The 21,115-nt window shown below is 50.4% G+C and overlaps 1 protein-coding gene across 1 annotated transcript in view; it reads left to right on the top strand.

Annotated features, from left to right (window-relative positions):
* The window catches only part of PDS5B (PDS5 cohesin associated factor B), a 316,943-nt gene that overhangs the window by 268,327 nt on the left and 27,501 nt on the right, over positions 1–21,115 (top strand). Inside the window, exons 30-31 of the mRNA XM_075337338.1 lie at positions 459–604; positions 16,051–16,605. Coding sequence (XP_075193453.1) covers positions 459–604; positions 16,051–16,605 — 701 coding nt within the window. The remainder of the gene's footprint in view (positions 1–458; positions 605–16,050; positions 16,606–21,115) is intronic.

The following is a 21,115-nucleotide window of genomic DNA, read 5'->3' as shown; positions in this document are numbered from 1 at the left end:
AGCCTCGCAATGGTGAGATACTGCTGATCAATTGTTCGGTGTCGTTTTGGTCTGATGATATCAGAATGTCAACAGCATGAGGAGGGGGACTGTTAAATAATTAATTTATTGGGCGATTCATGGATCACTCAAACACTTGTGAATTTCCTTGTTAGAGAACAGCAAATTATGCTGAAATATTGAACAGTTTGACATGTGCATCTAAAATCTAGAGAAGGTCACTGTACGTTTTCCTGAAAAGGTCAGTGTGTATATTGTGATCACCCTCAAATTTTGCCCGAAAGCCAAATATCTCTAACTTTTTGTGCATAGTGTATGTGCAGGTAAGTGTTGAATTCCTGTGAACAGGTAGATGTTATGCTGTTTATTGTAGAATTCACCATATTGTGCTTCTGGGGGATTTTGTCTTTGATTTGAAAGAAGTGTTTTTTGTAAATTATTATTTTTTTTTTTCCCAGCCTAAGTCCACAAATGTTCTTGGTGCAGTAAACAAGCCGCTGTCCACAGCAGGGAAGCAAACACAGTCCAAGTCCTCTAGAATGGAGACTGTAAGCAATGCAAGCAGTGGCTCTAATCCAAGCTCTCCAGGAAGGATTAAGAGCAGGTACGGAATAATATTCTTTACCCTATCTTTATACCATATACTCACATCTTCACCGACTGTTATTGCTGATGTATAGAAATAGCTGCCCCTTGTCCTGTCCTCACTTCAACGCATCAACAGGACTTTGGTAATACTGTGGCCACATGACAGCTGTGATTTACATTTATTGGAAAAGTAGTCCTAATGGCAGATTTCCATTAATTAAAGTAAATATTGATGTAATTAAAAATTATATCTAATGTAAAAACTACAGAGCAAGGACTAAAACATAACCTTTAATAAGTTAAATTCTAAAACCAATTTAGACAATACATAAAGTGCAGTGCAATAATGTGCAAATATTAATAGCCTAGATCTCACCCGATCCTTCTCCATGAGTAGATCATACACCAGCAGATAAATAATTCACACAGGGCGGAAGAAGGGTCAGCAGTCCAGGGTACAAATATAATTTCTCCTAACCCCTGTCGTGCCCCATGCAGTTGCTTCCCCCCTTACAAGGGTGATTCCACTGACTATTAGCACACATGATTGGTGCTGTGTGTTATGTACATACCTGCCACTGCAGGCTGTGCTCCCCCTTACTCCACTGATGAACTCTCGGATTTAACCTGCGAGGGAAACACGTTGAAAGGGCCTGATTATTGCTGGGGTAGCTTACAATACTTACACCCATACAATGCAATACACCCAAGGGTGCTGCCCTTGTAAGGGGGGAAGCAACTGCATGGGGCACGACAGGGGTTTAGGAGAAATTATATTTGTACCCTGGACTGCTGAACCCTTCTTCCGCCCTGTGTGAATCATTTATCTGGTGGTGTTTGATCTACTCATGGAGAAGGATCGGGTGAGATCTATGCTATTTATATTTCTTTGTCGCTCCATTGGGAGACCCAGACAATTGGGTGTATAGCTTCTGCCTCCGGAGGCCACACAAAGTATTACACTTTAAAAAGTGTAACCCCTCCCCTCTGCTATACACCCTCCCGTGCATCACGGGCTCATCAGTTTTTATGCTTTGTGTTGAAGGAGGCACACATGCACACAATGCTCCACATTTTAGTCAGCAGCAGCTGCTGATTATATCGGATGGAAGAAAAGAGGGCCCCTAACAGGGCCCCCGGCATGCTCCCTTCTCACCCCACTCAGGTCGGCGGTGTTGTTAAGGTTGAGGTACCCATTGCGGGTACACAGGCAGGAGCCACATGCAGTTTTCCTTCCCCATCCCTTAGGGGCTCTGGGGAAGTGGGATCCTAACCGGTCATCCAGCCACTGGGACCGGGCTCCCTCCGCAGCCCCTGGGGGAATCTGCCGGACAGGAGACGGAGTATCGTCAGGGACATGGCCCTGCATCTACAGGTACTCTGTGTCCCCGTTGGGACGGTGCATGAAGCACCTTGGCCTCAGACGCAGCTGCGACTGCGGTGTGGATTTTTTGTCTGGGACTACCGCGCCGACCGTGCCTGTTTGCCGGCCGCGGTTTTTACTTTAGTCCCCGGCTTTTGCGGCCTAGTGTGTTAAACTCCCGCCCCTGAGCCTGCCAGTCAGGGAGAAAGGCGGGACGGTCGGTATGATGCCGACAGTGAGGGCTGGAGCACACTTCGCTGTCCTCCGCCCCCCTCACTGATCACTATGGGCCACCAGATTCCCGCACTTTTGCGGTTCCGCCCACGGCTCTCTCCTCCCCTCGGAACGCCGGCAGCCATTGTTATAATTCTGCCGGTGGAGGATCTCAGAATCTGCTCACACTGCTCTGGGAGAGGGGGATCCTAACCGGTCGCCATGCCTGGGACCGGGCTCCATCCGCAGCCCCTGGGGGATTCTGACGGACAGGAGACTGGACATCATCAGGGACAGAGCCCTGCATCATAAGGTACTCTGTGTCCCCTGAGGGACGGTGCATGCAGCATCTGTGTTACAAATGCCGCAGCGGTTGCTGAGTGGTTTGTGAGACTGGGACTACCGCGCCGACCGCGCCATGTTTGCCGGCCGCGTTTTTAAATTTAGTCCCCGGCTCTTGCGGCCTAGTACCATATACTCCCGTTCTCGGGCCTGCCAGTCAGGGGTAACGACGGGACGGCCGACTGGACGTCGGCAGGGAGGGCTGGAGCATACGTTGGTATCCTCCTTCACCCTCACTGAGCACTGTGGGGCACCAGTTTTCAGGTGCTGACCCCCCTTGGTGCCGCAGTGTGTGTATATATATATATGTTTATTTATATGGTATATGATCTCACTGTTCGGCAGCATTATTTGCTTTTGGCTGTATACCCTCACTGATTACTCTGCGGACGACATGCTATTGTCTGCTCTTAAAGAGTAAGGGTGCCAAGGCACTGGCTTATTTTACAACCTGTACCTCTTGTGCGGCTATATTACAGGCAGGTTCCACATACCCTCATTGTGTACAATGCTTGGCCCCGAGGGCACTCACTCAGCCGGAGCCTCCGGCACTGGTGGGACCCTCGGCCAGGTGGTACCGCCGGTTTCCACTGCACAGATGACAGGGACAGAGTTTGCATGTTGGAATCAGCAAATCTCTGAGTAGCTTTCACATTCCAGGACTCAGTCTATGGACAGAGGGTCTGCTAAGATACTGGAAGCCTTGCAGTCCAGACCGGTAACACAGGGCCAGGGAGCTGTGAGTTCATCGCTCCAGGGTCCCTCTGGGTCGGTACATCAAGGGGCTCCTGGGGTAACACCCAGATCCCACGGTGAGAACTCCGTCACGGACCGGGGCCTCTGATAGGCTAAGCGGGCCCGCTGGGAACCTTCCCCGACTTCATCAGGAGTGCGTGTTTCGATCACTCTAACTCCAGAGGGGCCGTCCAGAAGCACAGAACTTTACGGACAAGCGCTTACTAAGCGCCTTATTGACACACGTTACCCTTTTCCCCCCTGACGTTGTTAAGGGTTGGGCTCAGTGTCACAGGGTGGATCCTCCAGTCTCTAGGCTGGCGGCTAGATCCGTAGTATTAGTGGCAGATGTCCATCTCTCACGAATGCCACTGACAGGCAAATAAAGCTTATGATGAAATCCATCTATGAAGCCATAGTCGCATCTTTTGCTCCAGCCTTCGCAGCCGTGAGGGCACTCCAAGCTATCTCAGCTTCTCTGGCTGAGATTATTGCGGTTGCACATACCTCTGCCCCGCAGGTTGTGGCCTTCTCTTCTCAGGCGTAGCTTTTTTTCGTTCTACGCCATGAACGCCGTTCCTGGACTCTGCGAGCCGTACAGCGGTAGCATCCACCAATTCGGTGGCAGTCTGCAGGGCCATGTGGCTACGTGAATGGAAGGCAGGCTCTGCTTCCAAGAAGTTCTTAACCGGTTTGCCATTTTCTGGCGACCGTTTGTTTGGCGAGCAATTGGATGAAGTTACTAGACAGTCCAAGGGAAAGGTCTCGTCCTTGCCCCAGTCCAAAGGTTTCGGTCATTTCGGTCCTCAGCAAAGTTCCGTTCCTCCACGTCCAACAGGTCAGAGGAGGGCTAGAGGAACTTTTCTGCATGGCGGTCTAAGTCACAAGGCGGCTTCCTCATGACTTCGGCCTCACCAAGACCGCGTCCTCGGTCGGTGGCAGGCTCTCCCGCTTTTGCGACGCCTGGTGGCCACATGTCCAAGACCGATGGGTGAGAGACATTCTGTCTCACGGTTACAGGATAGAGCTCTGCTCTCGTCCTCCGACTCGTTTCTTCGAAACATCTCCGCCCCCCAAGCGAGCCGATGCACCTTTTCAGGCGGTGAACACTCTGAAGCCTCGATGTCACAAGGAGACTTCCTAGCATCAATTGACATCAAGGATGCTTATCTCCATGTGCCGATCGCACCCGAGCTTCATTGCTTTCTGCGTTTCGCCATCAGGGACGAACACCTTCAGTTCGTGGCACTGCCATTCGGCCTGGCGACAGCCCCACGGGTCTTCACCAAGGTCATGGCAGCAGTGGTGGCGGTCCTACACGCTCAGGGCCGCTCGGTGATCACTTACCTAGACGATCTTCTAGTCAAGACACCCTCCTGGGTGGCATGTCAACACAACCTGACCATTGCTCTGGAGACTCTCCAGGGGTTCGGGTGGATCATCAAATTTCCAAGGTCAAAACTGACACCGACCCAATCACTGACTTGCCTCGGGATGGAGTTTCATACTCTCTCAGCGATAGTGAAGCTTCCGCTGCATAGTCAGCGTTCACTACAGACAGGGGTGCAATCTTTCCTTCGGGCCCAGTCACCCCTTGAGGCGCCTCATGCACTTTCTAAGGAAGATGGTGGCAGCAAGGGAGGCAGTTCCCTTACGCAGTTTCGTCTGTGTCCGATTCTATCGGACACCGCAAATGGGACAGGAGGTCGACGTACCTAGAAGGGAACCTGGACTCCGACAGAGTCCTTCCTTCAGATCAATGTTCTGGAGATAAGGGCAGTGGATCTAGCCCTAACGGTGTTCCAGCGGTGGCTGGAGGGCAGGCAGATCCGAATTCAGTCGGACAACGCCACGGTGGTTGCGTACATCAACCACCAGGGCGGCACACGCAGTCGTCAAGCCTTCCGAGCAGTTCGGCGGATTCGGCTGTGGGCGGAAGCCACGGCCTCCACCACCTCCGCAGTTCACATCCCGGGCGTAGAAAACTGGGAAGCAGATTTTCTCAGTCGCCAGGGCATGGACGCAGGGGAATGGTCTCTTCACCCGGACGTGTTTTTAGAGATCTGTTGCCGCTGGGGAACGCCGGACGTAGATCTAATGGCGTCTCGGCACAACAACAAAGTCCCGGCATTCATGGCTCAGTCCAAGGGTCACAGAGCTCTGGCGGCAGACGCGCTAGTTCACGACTGGTCGCAGTTTCGACTGCCTTATGTATTTCCTCCTCTGGCACTACTGCCCAGAGTGTTACGCAAGATCAGGTCAGACTGTCACCGCGCCTTCCTCGTCGCTCCAGACTGGCCGAGGTGATCGTGGTACCCGGACCTGTGGCACCTCACGGTGGGTCAACCGTGGACACTCCCAGACCGACCAGACTTGCTGCCTCAAGGGCCATTTTTCCTTCTGAATTCTGCGGCTCTAAACCTGACTGTGTGGCCATTGAGTCCTGGCTCCTAGCGTCATCAGGGATATCTCCAGATGTCATTGCCACCATGAGACAGGCCAGGAAACCAACGTCCGCCAAGATCTATCACAGGACTTGGAGGATCTTCTTATCCTGGTGCTCTGATCAGGGTTTTACTCCCTGGTCGTTTGCCTTGCCCACTTTTCTTTCTTTCCTTCAATCCGGAATGGACAAGGGCTTGTCTCTCGGCTCTCTCAAGGGACAAGTATCGGCGCTTTCCGGTCCCACCTTACAAGCGTCCGTTAACACCCTCGGATCTTAACAGGGTGCTGACGACTCTTCAGAAGCCACTTTTCGAGCCGATGCGGGATCTCTCTATCTCGCCTTTCGCAAAGGGTGGCCTTCCTAGTGGCAGTCACATCACTCAGAAGAGTGTCTCAGCTAGCAGCGCTGTCATGCAAAGCCCCCTTCCTGGTGTTTCACCAGGATAGGGTGGTTCTATGTCCGGTCCCGGACTTTCTCCCTAAGGTATCCCCGTTTCATCTCAATCAGGATATCGTCTTACCCTCTTTGGGTCCGCATCCAGTTCACCAATGTGAAAAGGATTTGCATTTATTAGATCTGGTGAGAGCACTCCGGCTCTACATTCTCGCACGGCGCCCCTGCGCCGGTCTGATGCGCTCTTGTCCTGATCGCGGGCCAGAGTAAGGGATTTCAGGTTTTCAAGTCAACCTTGGCTCAGTGGATCAAGGAACCGATTCTTGAAGCCTACCGTTCTTTTAGGCTTCCGATTCCTTCAGGGCTGAAGGCCCATTCTACCAGAGCCGTCGGTGCTTCCTGGGCATTGCGACACCAGGCTACGGCTCAGCAGGTGTGTCAGGCGGCTACCTGGTCGAGTCTGCACACTTTCACGAAACACTATCAGGTGCATGCCGATGATTCGGCAGATGCCAGCCTAGGTAGGCGACTCCTTCAGGGGACAGTTGCCCACCTGTAAGAGGGGGCCGTTTTTTCGGCTCTTTTTATCGAGGTATTCTTTTACCCACCCAGGGATTGCTTTTGGACATCCCAATTGTCTGGGTCTCCCAATGGAGCGACAAAGAAGAAGGGAATTTTGTTTACTTACCGTAAATTCCTTTTCTTCTAGCTCCTATTGGGAGACCCAGCACCCGCCCCTGTGCCCTTCGGGCTGTTGTTTTTTTGTGTACACATGTTGTTCATGTTGAATTGTTCTTTTGGTTCATGGTTTCAGTTCTCCGAACATCCTTCGGATTGAATTTACCTTAGACCAATTTATAAGTTTCCTCCTTCCTGCTTTGGCACCAAAACTGATGAGCCCGTGATGCACGGGAGGGTGTATAGGCAGAGGAGGGGTTACACTTTTTAAAGTGTAATACTTTGTGTGGCCTCCGGAGGCAGAAGCTATACACCCAATTGTCTGGGTCTCCCAATAGGAGCTAGAAGAAAAGGAATTTACGGTAAGTAAACAAAATTCCCTTCTTGCACATTATTGCACTGCACTTTATGTATTGTCTAATTTGGTTTTAGAATTTAACTTATTAAACGTTATGTTTTAGTCTTTGCTCTGTAGTTTGTTCAATTTAGGATTTTGGGCATTATCTTTGGTTTGCTTTTGAGTATCCGTAATGTTAACCCTTTCATGACCTTTGCAATGTTTCCATTTCCAACATGTATAGGATTATTATTTATTATTATTATTATTATTATTATTATTATTATTTATTCTGTGGTGAAAAAGAATTGGAAATTTGTAATTTATTTTATTTATTTTTTTTCGCCATTTTCCCTTACCTGTAACCTTTTCATTTTTCGGGATGTAGGTCAGGGTGAGGGCTTAGTTTTTGCTCTGAGCTGAAGTTTTTACAGATATCATTTTTGGGGTAGATACAATGTTTTGATCGCCTCTTTTAATTGCATTTTAAAAAAAATAAAAAATAATAATAATAATTCTGCCTTAGGGGACCTGTAGCTGTAATCGTCGGATCACTTTTGCTGTACAGGGCAGTGCATAACCATTGCTCTGTATGGGAGAAATGATGATCTCCTATGAACGTTCACAGCCGACTTTCACAGGAAGAGTGTACTGACAGGCACAGGGGTCAGTAGTTGACTTCTGGCTGTCATGACGCATGTCAAAGGTCGTGAAGGGGTACATAATTTGAACACCGTTAACTTTAATGTACAAAAAGAGCCCCAAACCATTTTTATTTTTTTTTGGCTTTTTCATTCATTTTTGGGCTAGTTTCTTTATTCTGGAAAGTTGCAAAAATTAAGTTAAGTTAACTTCTAAAGGTACAAATTTTAATAATAAGTAAGGCGCAAATACAAGTCACTATTAAAACTATTTGATCTTTTAGAGCAAAAGGCGCAAAGGCAATGATAAATGGACTGCAGAGAACCTAGTTCTGATGGAGATTCCAGGACAGTGTGTTTAACATAACAAAATACTCTGAATACTATAATACTATACCCTCCCCCCAACCCAAAAAAAACCCATAACTATTCTAGCCCTGTAGCCATTGTTTACAAGAAGAAAGTAGCCACCTAATAATGCTACTTAGCATGTAAGACCTGGAATCATGCATTAAAACAAAGCGTAATATTTAGCTGTAATCACAAACTTTTGTGCATTTTTGCAAAAGTCTGACCCCAGCAGAGCTTTAATGTTTAGATGTACAATACCTCTTTCATAAAAGTTCAGGATGTCCAGATATGCCATGTGTTTTGGGTTTTTTTCTATACACACTGTAATGTGCAAAAGTTTTATGCAGATATAGAAAAAATGTGACAGACTGTAGAAGTGTTTTTTGTTTTTAATCAATGAACAAAAGTGAACAAACAAAAGATAAATCTAAATAAAAAATTTGATGTGACCGCTTTTTGCCTTCAAAACCGCATCCGTTATCCCCAGGTTCACTTGTATGCACTTTTTGAAAGAACTTGACAGGGAGGAACCATTTGGACCCTGAAGTGTTCTTCATGCAAAAATTATAGCCAAAAGCCATATTCTTGACATGAAAACAAGGCCAGGCGACTCCTCTATGCATGAAAACATAGGAAATGGGTGCAGAAAAATGGCAGAAGGTGCTCCGGGCTCATGCGGTCGAATGAGAAATATTTGGCTGTTGCAGAAGGCATGTTGATGCCTATGGGCTGAAAAACGATACAATGATTGTCTGCAGGCAACAGTGCAGCATGGTGGAAGTTCTCTTCAAGTTTGGGGCTACATTTCAGCAAAAGTTGGAAACTTGTCCAATATTAATGGTGTCATTAATGCTGAGAGATACTTGTCCATCTTGTAATACCATCCGTGAGGACTCTGAATGGGGTCATTATTCTGTTGCAAACATTCAGCTAATATAATTGAACTCTACCTTCAGAACAAGGAGTCCTGGAAGTGATGATTTTGGCCCCTTCAGAGCCCTGATCTCGACCTTGTCTTGTGTGTCAGGGATTACATGGAGAGGGAAGCATTTGCACACACTTACATGCACACGAGATCTGTGGTTCGTTCTCTAAGAATTGATGCTATTTTGAAGGAGTTTGTGGTCACATCAGTAATGCATTTGATTTTACAGTTCTCTGTTTTTGTCGATTAACAAGATACAAAGTGAATAAACGATTAACACTTCTAGTTGTTATATCGCTTTTTCTTCGGCGCTCCATTGGGAGACCCAGACGATTGGGTGTATAGCTACTGCCTCCGGAGGCCACACAAAGCATTACACTAAAAAGTGTAAGGCCCCTCCCCTTCTGGCTATACACCCCCCGTGGGATCACGGGCTCAGCAGTTTTCAAGCTTTGTGCGAAGGAGGTCAGACATCCACGCATAGCTCCACTGTTTAGTCAGCAGTAGCTGCTGACTATATCGGATGGAAGAAAAGAGGGCCCATACTAAGGGCCCCCAGCATGCTCCCTTCTCACCCCATTCCTTTTGGCGGTGTTTGTTAAGGTTGAGGTACCCATTGTGGGTACGGAGGCTGGAGCCCACATGCTGCTTTCCTTCCCCATCCCCCTGAGGGGCTCTGAGGAAGTGGGATCTTACCGGCCCCCAAGCCCTGAGGCCGGGCTCCATCCACAGACCCATAGAACCTGCTGGATACGGAGCTGGGTACCGTTCAGGGACAAGGCCCTGCAACATTCAGGTACTCTGTGTCCCCGTTCAGACAGGCACAGGCACACTCCAGACTTGCTGGGTGTGCTAGTGCGCCGGGGACAGTAGCGCTGGGGTCGTGTCACTGCAGCTTAACTGAGTGACTTTATGGTTGGGAACTACCGCGCCGACCGCCCCTAGAGCGGCGGCGCGGCTGAGGCTTGTGGTGCGCCGGGGACTTAGCGCCGGCCGTGCTTTTACGACGGCGGCGCTTATAAATTTAGTCCCCGGCTTTTGCGGCCTAGCTCCGCTTCGTTCCCGCCCCCACCCTGTCAATCAGGGAAGGGGAGAGACGCTGTGCAATAGGCAGCGCCGAGGGCTGGAGCCTTATTTACATGCTCCAGCCCTCTCACTGGGCACAGTGGGACGCATGTTTCCCGCACTTTGTCTGTATACGCCCAGGGCCCGCCCCTCTCCACAGGACGCCGGCAGCCAATCCTGCATGCAGTCTGGCTGGAGAACGGACACAGGCTCTGGGAGACCCAGACAAGGGATTTTGGCGACCACACACCCGCTTTTCAGCGGGCGGTAAGCGGCACATATGTGCTGGCCCCACTAGTGCCACAGTGTTTTTATTGGTGTACTTTTACTGTGCCATATATATATATACATATTGCACTGCGGTCGCTTCTTGGCTTATACCCTATACTGCTCTAAGGAGACAACAACATGTCATCCGCAAAACGCAAGGGTGCCAAGGCACGGGCTGTATACGAGGCGTGTACCGCATGTGGGGCTGATCTACCGGCAGGTTCCAATGACCCCCATTGTGTGCAATGTTCGATCCCTGTGCCGCTTCGGCAGCCGGAGTCTATGATAGTAGTGACCCAGGCAGAGACGCCTGTGATCCCTGCCCCGGTGACGGGGACAGAGTTTGCAGTTTTCGCTGATAAGATGTCTGTGACTATGACAAAGATACTGGAAACCTTGCAGTCCAGGCCAGTTACCCAGACCATGGACACTGCTGAGTCAATGCTCCCTGGTCCCCCTCAGTTGGAACTTATCCGTGCTCCAAGGGGGTCCCTGGCATCACAGGCTGATGGCTCTGACTCGGATGACAGTCCCAGGCAGCCTAAGCGAGCTCGCTGGGAGAGACCCTCCACGTCATCACGCTGGTCAGGGTCTCAGCGAGAAGAGTCTCTGTATGATGAGACAGAGGGGGGTGATCAGGAGTCCAATCCTGAGACCGCACTCAATCTGGATACGCCTGATGGTGACGCCATGGTAAATGACCTTATAGCGGCCATCAATAGGCTGTTGGATATTTCTCCCCCAGCCCCTTCAGCAGAGGAGGCAGCTGCACAGCAGGAGAAGTTCCATTTCAGATATCCAAAGCGTAAATTGAGTACTTTTCTGGACCACTCTGACTTCAGAGAATCAGTTCAGAAACACCATACTTATCCAGACAAGCGTTTCTCCAAACGTCTTAAGGATACACGTTATCCCTTTCCCCCTGACGTGGTCAAACGCTGGACCCAGTGTCCAAAGGTGGATCCCCCAATCTCCAGGCTTGCGGCTAGATCCATAGTTGCAGTGGAAGATGGGGCTTCACTTAAAGATCCCAATGACAGACAGATGGACCTTTGGTTGAAATCTGTCTATGAAGCTATCGGCGCGTCGTTTGCTCCTGCATTCGCGGCCGTGTGGGCACTCCAAGCTATTTCAGCTGGTCTGGCACAGGTGGACTCTATCTTACGTCCAGCAGTGCCGCAAGTGGCGTCCTTGACGACGCAAATGTCTGCGTTTGCGACCTACGCTATCAATGCAGTCCTGGACTCTACGAGCCGGACCTCAATGGCGTCCGCCAACTCTGTAGTTTTGCGCAGAGCCTTGTGGTTAAAGGAATGGAAAGCAGATTCTGCTTCCAAAAAATGTTTAACCAGCTTGCCATTATCGGGAGACAGACTGTTTGGTGAGCAATTGGCTGAGATCATTAAACAGTCCAAGGGTAAGGACTCTTCCTTACCCCAGCCCAGATCAAGCAAACCTCAACAGAGGAGGGGACAGTCGAGGTTTCGGTCCTTTCGAGGCTCGGGCAGGGCCCAATTCTCCTCGTCCAAAGGGACTCAGAAGGACCAAAGGAACTCAGATTCCTGGCGGGCTCAATCACGCCCAAAGAAAGCAACCGGAGGAACCGCTTCCAAGGCGGCTGCCTCATGACTTTCGGCCTCCTCTCTCCGCATCCTCGGTCGGGGGCAGGCTCTCCCGCTTTTGCGGCATTTGGCTGCCACAGGTCAAGGACCGGTGGATAACAGACATTTTGTCTCACGGGTACAGGATAGAGTTCAGTTCTCGTCCTCCGCCTCGGTTCTTCAGAACTTCCCCACATCCCGACCGAGCAGATGCCCTTCTGCAGGCGGTGGGCTCACTAAGAGCAGAAGGAGTGGTGGTCCCTGTTCCTCTTCAGGAACAAGGGCAAGGTTTTTACTCCAATCTCTTTGTGGTTCCAAAAAAGGACGGCTCGTTCCGTCCTGTTCTGGACCTAAAACTGCTCAACAAGCATGTGAAAACCAGGCGGTTCCGGATGGAATCCCTCCGCTCCGTCATTGCCTCAATGTCCCAAGGAGATTTCCTAGCATCAATAGACATCAAAGACGCTTATCTCCACGTGCCGATTGCTCCAGAGCACCAGCGTTTTCTACGCTTCGTGATAGGAGACGACCATCTTCAGTTCGTAGCTCTGCCATTTGGTCTGGCGACAGCCCCACGGGTTTTCACCAAGGTCATGGCGGCACTGGTAGCAGTCTTGCACTCTCAGGGACACTCGGTGATCCCGTACTTAGACGATCTTCTGGTCAAGGCACCTTCTCAAGAGGCATGCCAACTCAGCCTGACTGTTGCGCTGGAGACTCTCCAGACTTTCGGGTGGATCATCAACTTTTCAAAGTCAAATCTGTCACCGACCCAATCACTAACGTATCTTGGCATGGAGTTTCATACTCTCTCAGCGATAGTGAAGCTTCCGCTGGACAAGCAGCGTTCACTACAGACAGGGGTGCAGTCTCTCCTTCACGGTCAGTCGCACTCCTTAAGACGCCTCATGCACTTCCTAGGGAAGATGGTGGCGGCAATGGAGGCAGTCCCGTTTGCACAGTTTCATCTGCGCCCACTTCAATGGGACATTCTCCGCCAATGGGACGGGAAGTCAACGTCCCTGGACAGGAAAGTCTCTCTTTCCCAGTCGGCCAAGGATTCCCTGCAGTGGTGGCTTCTTCCCACCTCGTTATCACAGGGAAGGTCCTTCCTACCCCCATCCTGGGCAGTGGTCACGACAGACGCGAGCCTGTCAGGGTGGGGAGCAGTTTTTCTCCACCACAGAGCTCAGGGTACGTGGACTCAGCAGGAGTCCACCCTTCAGATCAATGTTCTGGAAATCAGGGCAGTGTATCTTGCCCTACTAGCCTTCCAGCAGTGGCTGGAAGGAAAGCAGATCCGAATTCAGTCGGACAATTCCACAGCGGTGGCATACATCAACCACCAAGGAGGGACACGCAGTCGGCAAGCCTTCCAGGAAGTCCGGCGGATTCTGATGTGGGTGGAGGACAGAGCATCCACCATATCCGCAGTTCACATCCCGGGCGTAGAAAACTGGGAAGCAGACTTCCTCAGTCGCCAGGGCATGGACGCAGGGGAATGGTCCCTTCACCCGGACGTGTTTCAGGAAATCTGTCGCCGCTGGGGGGTGCCGGACGTCGACCTAATGGCGTCTCGGCACAACAACAAAGTTCCGGCCTTCATGGCGCGGTCTCGCGATCAAAGAGCTCTAGCGGCAGACGCCCTAGTGCAAGATTGGTCGCAGTTCCGGCTCCCTTATGTGTTTCCACCTCTGGCACTCTTGCCCAGAGTGCTACGCAAGATAAGATCCGATTGCAGCCGCGTCATACTCGTCGCCCCAGACTGGCCGAGGAGGTCGTGGTACCCGGATCTGTGGCATCTCACGGTCGGCCGACCGTGGGCACTACCAGACCGGCCAGACCTACTGTCCCAAGGGCCGTTTTTCCATCTGAATTCTGCGGCCCTGAACCTGACTGTGTGGCCATTGAGTCCTGGATCCTAGCGTCTTCAGGATTATCTCAAGGGGTTGTTGCCACCATGAGACAGGCTAGGAAGCCCACGTCTGCTAAGATCTACCACAGAACGTGGAAGATATTCTTATCCTGGTGCTCGGCTCAGGGAGTGTCTCCCTGGCCATTTGCATTGCCTACTTTTCTTTCTTTCCTGCAATCTGGGTTAGAAAAGGGCTTGTCGCTCGGCTCCCTGAAAGGGCAAGTCTCGGCGCTATCCGTGTTTTTTCAGAAGCGTCTAGCACGACTTCCTAAGGTGCGCACGTTCCTGCAGGGGGTTTGTCATATCGCTCCCCCGTACAAGCGGCCGTTAGATCCATGGGATCTCAACAGGGTACTAGTTGCTCTCCAGAAGCCGCCCTTCGAGCCTCTGAGGGATGTTTCACTTTCTCGACTATCACAGAAAGTGGCCTTTCTGGTAGCGATCACGTCTCTTCGGAGAGTGTCTGAGCTAGCAGCGCTGTCATCTAAGGCTCCCTTCCTGGTGTTCCACCAGGACAAGGTAGTGCTGCGCCCCATTCAGGAGTTTCTCCCTAAGGTGGTATCCTCGTTTCATCTTAATCAGGATATCTTCTTACCTTCCTTATGTCCTCATCCGGTTCATCGGTATGAAAAGGATTTACATTTGTTGGATCTGGTGAGAGCACTCAGAATCTACATTTCCCGCACGGCGCCTCTGCGCCGCTCGGATGCACTCTTTGTCCTTGTCGCTGGTAAGCGCAAAGGGTCGCAGGCTTCAAAATCCACCCTGGCTCGATGGATCAAAGAACCAATTCTTGAAGCCTACCGTTCTGCTGGGCTTCCGGTTCCATCAGGGCTGAAGGCCCATTCTACCAGAGCCGTGGGTGCGTCCTGGGCATTACGACACCAGGCCACGGCTCAACAGGTGTGCCAGGCAGCTACCTGGTCGAGTTTGCACACTTTCACCAAACATTATCAGGTGCATACCTATGCTTCGGCGGACGCCAGCCTAGGTAGAAGAGTCCTGCAGGCGGCAGTTGCCTCCCCGTAGGGGAGGGCTGTCTTTGCAGCTCTAACATGAGGTATTTCTTTACCCACCCAGGGACTGCTTTTGGACGTCCCAATCGTCTGGGTCTCCCAATGGAGCGCCGAAGAAGGGAATTTTGTTACTTACCGTAAATTCCTTTTCTTCTAGCTCCTATTGGGAGACCCAGCACCCGCCCTGTTTCCTTCGGGATTTTTGGTTTTTTCGGGTACACATGTTGTTCATGTTGAACGGTTTTCAGTTCTCCGATGTTACTTCGGAGTGAATTTGTTTAAACCAGTTATTGGCTTTCCTCCTTCTTGCTTTAGCACTAAAACTGCTGAGCCCGTGATCCCACGGGGGGTGTATAGCCAGAAGGGGAGGGGCCTTACACTTTTTAGTGTAATGCTTTGTTTGGCCTCCGGAGGCAGTAGCTATACACCCAATCGTCTGGGTCTCCCAATAGGAGCTAGAAGAAAAGGAATTTACGGTAAGTAACAAAATTCCCTTCTTTCCCAAATTTTTTTTTGCCGCTTTTCTTCCACTCCTGTCTAAAACGTTTTCCCAGTACTCTATATATCCACAAATTCTTTATCCTGAAAACATCTAAAATCTGAGCAGTTCACATACCTGTAAATATGAGGAGCTCACCAAATGGTGTGATTACTGTCAGGGGATAAAGTGTGTGACTTACTGTATTCTCATAAGTATGTGAGAATCACAGAGCACGTGTCTTCTGTGATTATTCTGGAAAGTTAGACTAATAGGAGCTAAAGAGTTAAAGGGGTTGTCCAGGCTTTTGCCAAAAGTCTGCAGTCACTGTTGTGATTCTCCGGCGTTGGGAGCGGGTGGTCATGTGACCACAAGCACGCGATATGCTTACTCCTGGCCACATTACCACTCCTCGCAGCCTCAATCAACACATGTGAATGGAGCGAAGGAGTGTGTCCGGCAGTATACATATCGCGTACTTGTGGTCACATGACCACCGTGTCTCGCTGCCGGCACCGGAGAATCCTGATCAATGTAAGGATTTACAAACCTTGGATCCGACCCCCTTTATGGTTTACACACCTTGGTCAGTGGAAGGCTGTACAGATAAGACCAGACTGTCACCAGTATTATTTGACAGCTTAGATTCTGGATGCCATGTTTATGTATTCTTTATTTTTGTTTCATGAAAAGACTTGACAGCACAGAGCTTGATCATAGTGAAAATGAAGACTATTCAATGATGTCTTCTCCATTGTCTGTGAAGAAAGGTGATAAGAGAGACGACTCCGACATTGAAAAGCCGAGAGGACGCAAAAAGCAATCTCTCCTAGATCCAGATGATAGCTTAAGCATGGATGATCTCTCCAAATCTGTTCAGGAATCAAAACCCAGAGGTGGCCAGCGAGGTAGAAAGAGGGCAGCACCTGCTTCCGAATCAGACGAGCAACAGTGGCCAGATAAAAGGTTAAAGGAAGACCTCCTCGAATTTGAAGATGAACAGAATAGCCCACCTAAAAAAGCGAGACGTGGAAGACCGCCAAAGTCTGCAAAGGCAGCGCCTGCTGTTAAAGAAGACCCAGCACCAAAGACTCCCAGGAGAGGTAGAAAAAAGTCCGTCCCGATAGAAAGCCCCCAAGTGGATGAGGAGGAAGCGCTTCATATCAGCGAAGAGCAAGAACCTGAACAAGTAGAACAGAAACGAAGAGGCAGGGGACCAGCGAAGGGGCCTCGGAAAGCTGCACAGAAGTAAGCCGACATGTCTTAAAATTCTGGTTAATTTTGGCTAGATCATAGTTAGAGGATCTATTATACTGTAATACTGCGTGTATGAATTTCTCTTGATTTCACCTTTTATCTCTATTGTATGACGTTCTGATGGAGGGAGTTACCTTACAAAACCTCCAGTTGTGGAACTGAAAATGCATGTAGCAGAAATGTTTAAGCATGTTGTGATTGTCAATTCCACATCATGCTTAATCTGTTGCAATAATATTAATCTTAATAAACATTTAATATAAAAGGATGAAATTCACAGCAAAATTGCAATGTAACAAATTGCTACGAGATCACTGCAGATTTGCTGAGGTAGGAGCAGGAACATTTTTTGCCACATGCAACTCATATCAATCTATCTAGCCTGGGTGCATATACATGTGGTGTAGTGTAGAATGCAGCAATATACTCACCGATTGTGGCGTTACATGATGGCTACTCCGCCTCTCCAGATCACGCTGGCCTCTGTGTGAACCAGAAGTGACTTTTACAATGTAAGGAATGCTCTGATGCTCTACAATCTTACATTGTAAATAGACTTCCGGGTAACGCACATAGCCCAGTGTGATCCGGCAAGTCGAATTGGCCACCGCATGACTAAGAAAAACAGCATTGGTCTGACGACCTGGGAATGCAGAGATTTGCGAGTATATTAAAGCACCTACCCTACAATACATACATACATACATACATACATACATACATACATACATACATACATACATACATACATACATACATACATATATATATATACACACACACACACACACACACCTACCTACCTACCTATATATATACATATATATATATATATATATATATATATATATATATATATATATATATGCATATATATATATATATATGCATATATATATATATATATGCATATATATATATATATATATATATATATATGCATATATATATATATATGCATATATATATATATATATATATATATATATATATATATATATATATGCATATATATATATATGCATATATATATATATATATGTATATATATATATATATATATATATATATATATATATGCATATATATGCATATATATATATATATATATATATATATATATGCATATATATATATGCATATATATATATATATATATATATATATATATATATATATGCATATATATATATACTAGAAGGTGGCCCGATTCTACGCATCGGGTATTCTAGAATTTACGTATTGTGTAGTTCATGTATGATTTTTGTTATATATATAGATGTTGTTGTGTGTAGTTACCAAGTGTTTGTGTAGGGCGCTGTACATGTTCTGAGTGTCGCGGGGGGTGAGAGCGGTGTTGTATGTGTGTTGCGTGTGTTGCGTTGTTTGTGGAGCGCTGTGTGTCTGTAGCGTTGTGTGTGTGTGTGTGTTGTGCGGTTTGTGTGGGTGTGGTGTGTTTTGGGGGGAGGTATGTTTTGAGCAATGTGTGTGTTGTGCAGTATGTGCGTATATTTGTGTGTGCAGCGTTGTCTGTGTGTGTGGGTGTCTGTGTAGGGCGTTGTTTGTGATTCCTAGTGTGTGTGTGTTGTGCAGTGCGCGTGTGTGTGTGTGTTGGGGGGAGGTGTGCACCTCCCATCGTGCTCCATCCCCCATGCTGCGCACCCCCCATCGTGCTGCATCCCCCATGCTGCGCACTCCCAAACGTGCTCCATCCGCCATGCTGCGCACTCCCAAACGTGGTCCATCCGCCATGCTGCGCACTCCCAAACGTGCTCCATCCGCCATACTGCGCACTCCCCATCGTGCTGCATCCCCCATGCTGCGCACTCCCAAACGTGCTCCATCCGCCATGCTGCGCACTCCCCATCGTGCTCTATCCGCCATGCTGCACACTCCCAAACGTGCTCCATCCGCCATGCTGCGCACTCCCAAACGTGCTCCATCCGCCATGCTGCGCACCCCCTATCATGCTCCATCCGCCATGCTGCGCACTCCCAAACGTGCTCCACCCGCCATGCTGCGCACTCCCAAACGTGCTCCATCCGCCATGCTGCGCACTCCCAAACGTGCTCCATCCGCCATGCTGCGCACTCCCAAACGTGCTCCATCCGCCATGCTGCGCACTCCCAAACGTGGTCCATCCGCCATGCTGCGCACTCCCAAACGTGCTCCATCCGCCATGCTGCGCACTCCCAAACGTGCTCCATCCGCCATACTGCGCACTCCCCATCGTGCACCATCCGGCATGCTGCGCACTCCCAAACGTGCTCCATCCGCCATGCTGCGCACTCCCAAACGTGCTCCATCCGCCATGCTGCGCACTTCCAAACGTGCTCCATCCGCCATGCTGCGCACTCCCAAACGTGCTCCATCCGCCATGCTGCGCGCTCCCAAACGTGGTCCATCCGCCATGCTGCGCACTCCCAAACGTGCTCCATCCGCCATGCTGCGCACTCCGAAACGTGCTCCATCCGCCATACTGCGCACTCCCAAACGTGCTCCATCCGCCATACTGCGCACTCCCCATCGTGCTCTATCCGCCATGCTGCACACTCCCAAACGTGCTCCATCCGCCATGCTGCGCACTCCCAAACGTGCTCCATCCGCCATGCTGCGCACCCCCTATCATGCTCCATCCGCCATGCTGCGCACTCCCAAACGTGCTCCACCCGCCATGCTGCGCACTCCCAAACGTGCTCCATCCGCTATGCTGCGCACTCCCAAACGTGCTCCATCCGCCATGCTGCGCACTCCCAAACGTGGTCCATCCGCCATGCTGCGCACTCCCAAACGTGCTCCATCCGCCATGCTGCGCACTCCCAAACGTGCTCCATCCGCCATACTGCGCACTCCCCATCGTGCACCATCCGGCATGCTGCGCACTCCCAAACGTGCTCCATCCGCCATGCTGCGCACTCCCAAACGTGCTCCATCCGCCATGCTGCGCACTTCCAAACGTGCTCCATCCGCCATGCTGCGCACTCCCAAACGTGCTCCATCCGCCATGCTGCGCGCTCCCAAACGTGGTCCATCCGCCATGCTGCGCACTCCCAAACGTGCTCCATCCGCCATGCTGCGCACTCCGAAACGTGCTCCATCCGCCATACTGCGCACTCCCAAACGTGCTCCATCCGCCATACTGCGCACTCCCCATCGTGCACCATCCGGCATGCTGCGCACTCCCAAACATGCTCCATCCGTCATGCTGCGCACTCCCAAACGTGCTCCATCCGTCATGCTGCGCACTCCCAAACGTGCTCCATCCGCCATGCTGCGCACTCCCAAACGTGCTCCATCCGCCATGCTGCGCACCCCCCATCATGCTCCATCCGCTTAGGAGTGCGCAGCATGCCGGATGGTGCACGATGGGGAGTGCGCAGTATGGCGGATGGAGCACGTTTGGGAGTGCGCAGCATGGCGGATGGAGCACGTTTGGGAGTGCGCAGCATGGCGGATGGACCACGTTTGGGAGTGCGCAGCATGGCGGATGGACCACGTTTGGGAGTGCGCAGCATGGCGGATGGACCACGTTTGGGAGTGCGCAGCATGGGGGATGCAGCACGATGGGGAGTGCGCAGTATGGCGGATGGAGCACGTTTGCTCAGCCTCTCTCCTTCCAGCCTCCCTCAGCATCAGCCCCCCCCTCCCAGCCTTCCCCAAGATCAGCCTCTCTGCTCCCAGCCTCCTCCAGCACGCCGTGCTCCTCTGCCGACACTCACCCACACCCGATCGCATCCACTCACCCACACAACCGATCGCATCCACTCACCCACACAACCGATCGCATCCACTCACCCACACAACCGATCGCATCCACTCACACACACAACCGATCGCATCCACTCACAACCACAACCGATCGCATCCACTCACAACCACAACCGATCGCATCCACTCACACACACACCCGATCGCATACACTCACACACACACCCGATCGCATACACTCACACACACACCCGATCGCATACACTCACACACACACCCGATCGCATACACTCACACACACCCGATCGCATACACTCACACACACAGACACTGACGATATTGCACATACGCGCTGATACTCACAACATCCGGGGATATCACATGCTTCTGGCCATGTGATCCTCCGTCAGGTCCTGGAAGCTCACAGCACAGTATCGCCGCCGAGAAGCAAGCGATATCCTAGGATGTTGTGAGTATGTGGATGCGATGTGATGTGTGTATGTGTGTGAGTGTGATCTGATTTGTGTGTGTGTGTGTGTGTGCTGTTATGTTATGTATGTTCCGCAGCTGCAGGACCTTGATGTGTGGATGCGATGTGATGTGTGTGTGAGGTGTGTGTGAGAGTGAGTGTGAGCCGGTGTACACTGGTAACTATGATACACATCGGGTAACTAAGGGACCTTAGTTACCCGATGTGTATAATGGTTACCAGCTTTCACGGCCTCCGTTAAGATCCCAGCATCGCAAGGTTATGTCTGGCGCTGCCGGGATCCTGACGGAGCCGGTGTAGAAG

The sequence above is a fragment of the Anomaloglossus baeobatrachus genome, chromosome 2 (genome assembly GCF_048569485.1).
Source record: "Anomaloglossus baeobatrachus isolate aAnoBae1 chromosome 2, aAnoBae1.hap1, whole genome shotgun sequence".
NCBI lineage: Eukaryota > Metazoa > Chordata > Amphibia > Anura > Aromobatidae > Anomaloglossus > Anomaloglossus baeobatrachus.
The sequence above is the reverse complement of the archived record's forward strand: the minus strand, read 5'-3'. Positions and strand labels throughout refer to the sequence as shown.